We start from the raw sequence: 5,746 nt of genomic DNA on the forward strand, positions 1-5,746 counted from the left end.
TTACACATGTGTAAGTTTGTCGTTTACACATGTGTAACATGTGTAAATTTGTTGTATTTACACACTTGTAAAAAAATTAATAAGATTAATTTTGAGAGAAGAAACGAAGTATTTGATGTTTTAAATTCTTTTTTTTTTGATGTTGTATTTTAATTACAATGAGGTTTGTATTAAAAAATTGGTTTTGATGGTTTTCTCATTCGTTCTTACGGTTCTCGCAATATTTAGCGTTTTCAAGATAACTCTCCCCATATATATCATATATTTTGGATGGTAGTTAATTTTCCTTCGGAATGGAACTCTCTTTTGGCTTATCAACTTTGTCTCTTCCTCAAAGGTGATGGGTTTCACATACTCATCGTTGTTGAGATCAAATTGTAAATAGTTGGGGTTTTTGGAAGAACGTGTCTCCTTCATTATAGTTTCGATTGTTTACTTTCTTTGTAATTCAATGCTTCTTGATTTCATGTATCCATTATTGTTGAGTTTAGAAGTAAGAGGTTGGGTTGGGAAAGAACACTACGAGATCAAACAAGGACAGTTCTAAACAAAATTTGAATTCTTTGCTTGAATATTCATATCACGACCCTTCATTACGATCATCAACATTGAAAGTTCCATCATCTCCATCAAATTATTCAAACCCACAAACTTCACAACTCTAATCGTTCATCACCCCAGTATGCACAGCGCATAATCAATTATCACCGTCAAGTAAACACAATAGACATCATCAATAATGTACATGTTCTTCAATCTTATATCAGTTCAATTTTCATGTGGGTTTCCATGGCAACCAAGTTTTACTTGTGGGTTCCGTAGACATCAACGATTTTTGTGGAGTTATACTTGTGGGTTTCCATGGCAGCCCTAGTGTTAATACAAAATTAAAACAAAAAATCAAAGATATTCTTTTTGATTGGTTTGTATGTAATGTATTCTAATAATCTATTTTGAATATAGTTTCATCTTGTTTCAACATAAATGTTCTATTGCATGTATTGTATTCCGATTATTCGGTTCTGACCTAGACCCACGATAACCGACCCACCAGACCCATCAGGAACCGAGAATGACCCATTGATTTTCGGTCTTAATTTATTGACCTTCATAGTTCTGGTTCGGTCCGGTTGTTACCCCAAGTCATGATCTGATCTCGTAAAACATATTGAAAACATCCAAAAAACCAATCAGGACTACTACTTATATTTTTATATGTTAATGGTTTGGTCATATATGACATGTTTATATGGTTTAACACCTATATATAACTTTAGTCCATATACATCTTTTAATACTTTTCTCATATTTTGATTTTTTTTTTGTATATTATTTCAAAATTCTTAAAACACATACAAGAAAATGTTAAATGGCAAACCGACGATTTTTTTTTTAACGACCAACAAAATCAATCCCGAGCACTCTCGGGGTACCCACTCGACAAAAGGAGTACTCCGAGAGTAACCCGAGTGCACCACCAATTCAGGGGAAAACCTAGTAACCCACCCGCCCGTAGACACGACTGTGAATTACCAATAAAACCCGTTTGGCTCAAGGATCCAACCCATGTTTTCCTGGGTCTCCCATCATTGTCCACCTGTGCCTCACTTTGCACCAAGTGAGAGTCAAACCTGCATCTCTCAAAAGAAATGTAAACATTCCACCACTTGATCTAGACATTATTCGCCAGAAAATCAACGATTAACTAAAAAATTCTCATATTTATCAGTGGATTAGGTAGCACGTGATTTAAGGATTGAACTTTCTTGATCGTATCACGTGGTGAGTCGCAAACCTACGGACATAAAGTTATCAATAGTACTTATTAAATACAAAGCTTTAAATCTAATCCCAGCTTGAGAAAAGTTCGATAAAAAGTTAAAGATGCGTTCTTTTATTTTATATCTCAGCGTTCCATAATTATAGACTTATAAAAAAATAGCACTTTTGAATTATATTAGCACATAAAAATTAATCAAGATAATTGATTTTAGCACATATGTGAAATGATATCAGCACTTTTCTTTATTAGCACATTTAAAAAAAGAAAGATCCAAATAAATAATGGGGGCTACTAAACATACCCCCACTTGTTACTTTTTATACCCCCCTTTTTATAAAATCACATTTAAACTTGTCATATTTACCCCTTAAACAAGTCATATTTTTTAAAGTATTCTTTTTTGTTACAAAACAAATTCAAAAGTGTAAAAATATATTATGGACGCTTTTTTAAATGTTTATTTTTATGTTTATTTAAAAAACCATATTTTTTTAAAAGGTTTTCAGATATTTTTTACACTTTCTCAAATAGTATTTTGATTATGTTTTCTTTTATCGAACATCTTTACAAATTACTAATAACAGTTTTCATATAAAAACAATAATAAACAAGTTTAGAATTTTATTTTTGAAAAAAGTCTACATTATATTTTTTCCTCGTCTAGTTTGTATTTTAAATGTCTTATATTTATTGTTTTTAATATTTTAAAATGTTTTTTTTATTTATTTTGAAACGACTTGAAGTGGGTATCTGATGCGTGGTCGAAAACCGATGATTATTCGTAATTAAGTTTATGCTTTTACGTGACTTTTGGTTTCGAATACCTACTTTTGATTACAAAAAAATCCACATATATTTTTAAATCAACCAGTTTGATATATTTTTTAAATGAAGAAGAGAAAAATATTTGTGAATCAACCCTATCCATTTGTTTTGATTTAGAAAAGTGTTCACTTCGATTCAAGTCTTAAACTGGGTTTAACTTGTTTATAACATATTCTTTACACTAATTAAATTTGAATTTATATAGATTGTTAATTTATAGTTTGATAAAATAGTTTTAGTATCTATTGTTTATTTATTCACTTACATAGATGGGCTTTAAACTCTATTTTAAAAGATTTTTTTTTTTACTTTTTTGATAAATAAAAATTGTTAATTATTTTATCAACACGTCTAAAGTATTAAAAAAATAAAAGTAAGACCTTTAAAATACAAACTAGACGAGGAAAAAACATAATATAGACTTTTTTTCAAAAAGAAAGTTCAAAACCTTTTTTATTATTTTTGTAAGAAAAAATGTTATTATTTATTTGTAAAGATGTTCAATAAAAAACATAATCAAAATATTATTTGAAAAAGTGTGTTTAGAAACAATATATGAAAACTTTTATAAAATATGATTTAAATAAAAATTAAAAAATAATTATTTAATAAAACGTCAGTAATCTTTTTTTTTACACTTTTGAATTTGTTTTGTAATAAAAAGAATATTTTTTAATATGATGACTTGTATATGGGGTAAATATTAAAAGTTTTAATATGATTTTATAGTAAGAGGGTATAAAAAGTAATAAGAGGGGGTATATTTAGCCTACCCCTAAATAATTAATTGCTTATTAGCATAATTATAAAGAATTCAAGATAATTGATATTATTTAGTTTATCATTTTACCATTTCTCTATAATTGGTTGGATGACACGTGACACTTTTTAAATGGTTCTTACAGTTTGTATACGAAATATGGTTTGTATTTGATCCTACTCCTATAATAGTATACATGTATCGTGTTATATAGTTATAAATGAGTCGAATTGTTCATGAGTTACTCAAGATTAACTCGTAAAAAAACTAAAATGACCCGAATTTAAACGAGTTCAAGCCCAAATAACATATTATTGAGTCGGCCCGATAGGCTGAATGATCAAAGCTTCATATATTTAGTTTTGAGTAGGCTCAATAGCCAAAATAAACATATATTATTTATAAAGTATACTTTTTATTTAATATGTATAAAAATAACTATTAGGCCATGCGTTGTGAAGAGTGTTAAGAGGCGCCACCACGTGGGCAGTGATGCGCGTGAACACCACGCCGGGTGGGGCGCTAGGGACTAGGGTGGTGGATGTGTGGGGAGTCGCGGGTGTGGGGGCGGATTATTTAACTTTTAAAATAAAATGATATTACCCATTAAATAAAGTCATCTTAACCCACCATCACATTTCATATTTCTTCAACATGTTCTTGTATATGAAATGTGAAACTCCATTTTTTACGTGACACTTTACTTACACATTTAAAATTCACCACAACACATAATCTTATACACATAGTTATGATAAAATAACCAAATGATATATACACTATGTTATATATTTAAAAGTTAATTATAAATATAATTATATGATTCCGTCTCGATCGAAATTTTATAACTTTGAACTATGTTAAATTAAACGATTCTTTAACAACTCTATACTATACTTTAGACAAAATTATCTATCCCTTAGAAGAAAAAAAAACACAAACACCGAAATCATTAACAAAAATACCATTTGACTAAAACACATACAAGTAAAACAAATCATACAAACACCAAACCAAAGTGATAATGTCAGTACTCGATACTATCAATGATCTCCATAACCACATCACAAAACTGCTTCAAACCCTTCTCTCTGTGACCAATCTCGGGCGGATAAACCAGATTAGGGTTTCTCTTAAATGCATTATGACACGAATTTGCGTAATCCGAAGCCGCCATCACATGCATATATGCATAATCATACAGTTCCGACTCCAGATCTTGGATCGAGTTTTGCAACGACATACGCGCAGCTGAATACCGATCTTCACATTGCTTCAGCACTTTTTTCATTACAGTGTCGTTAGGGTTCTTCACAAAAACATTGGATGATAAGAAGGAGTTGGTGCTGGTGGCATTAGCCAGTGCAAGTTTGGCTAGTATGATGGCGAGCCCTTTCGTGTCGGCTTGTGGACTCGTTGAATCGGACTGGAGAGATGATATGCAAAGGTCGTAATATTTGGTAGTTTGGCAGGTTTTTTGGATCAAACTGGTGTCTCCATTAGCAAGTAAATTAGGGTTTTGAGTGCAAGAAATGGTGAGGATCATGAGGGGTAGAAAAGGAAAAAAGGAGGAAAAAGAAACCATTTTGAAAAGGGTTTTGGTCAATGTATTGGGTTTGTTACTCGAGTGTAGGTTTAATATATGGGCGTGGATTCTTCCAGGATTTAGAGAATATATATAGGTGATTGTTTATTGGGGAATTGAAAAACAAAAGTATAGAAAACTGTGTTAGACATTTTATTGTAATCGGTGATGTGATCAAAGCGAATAATAATACACATTAAGCAAGTTAGGAGGTGCGGGAGTACACACTTATTTGAGTTATTAAAATTCGAAGTGTACGGGCGGAGCCCGTACTCTACGGGGTTCCAAGAGGGCAACGCCCCCTTGGCGGGGGTCCAGGGGTAGCGCCCTTGACGGGGTCTAAGGGGCAGAGCCCCGGGGTCGAGCTCCCATACTAAAATTGCATTAGGAAAAAATATTTTCTAGAAAATGGCTTATTTTCGAAACTTAAAAAGTTGGCAGTTTTCTGTGGCAGTTATGTTTTAATTTTGATATAACTGCCTAGTGGCAGTTGGTGATCCAAAACCACAATTCGTAGACAGTTTTTCCTTGATCATTCTCTTCTGGTTCAAACAATTCACGCACAAAACATACCCTGATTCAATTCTTGAAAATCAGAGTCGTATTCGATTGAATTATTCGGGTGAACCTCCGAAATAATTTGATCTGAGAGTGACTACACGCTTCTCTGATCATCCGGTAATCTGAAAATTCCCCAACAAACTGACTCATACAAACTTTGATTGAACCTAGTTTGACGAGTTTGGAATCAGCTCGTCAAACACTAACCAGAAACCAATAAGTAGATAAATAG

The 5,746-nt window shown here is 31.8% G+C and overlaps 1 protein-coding gene across 1 annotated transcript; it reads right to left on the reverse strand.

Annotated features, from left to right (window-relative positions):
* Nucleotides 1–4,317: 4,317 nt before the first annotated feature.
* Nucleotides 4,318–5,012, reverse strand: LOC110870946 (cell wall / vacuolar inhibitor of fructosidase 2). Its single transcript, XM_022119992.2, has one exon. It carries the CDS (start codon nucleotides 4,951–4,953, stop codon nucleotides 4,396–4,398), a length of 558 nt encoding a protein of 185 aa, XP_021975684.1. The 5' UTR covers nucleotides 4,954–5,012; the 3' UTR covers nucleotides 4,318–4,395.
* Nucleotides 5,013–5,746: the final 734 nt, after the last annotated feature.

The sequence above is a fragment of the Helianthus annuus genome, chromosome 8 (assembly GCF_002127325.2).
Source record: "Helianthus annuus cultivar XRQ/B chromosome 8, HanXRQr2.0-SUNRISE, whole genome shotgun sequence".
Taxonomy (NCBI): Eukaryota; Viridiplantae; Streptophyta; class Magnoliopsida; order Asterales; family Asteraceae; genus Helianthus; species Helianthus annuus.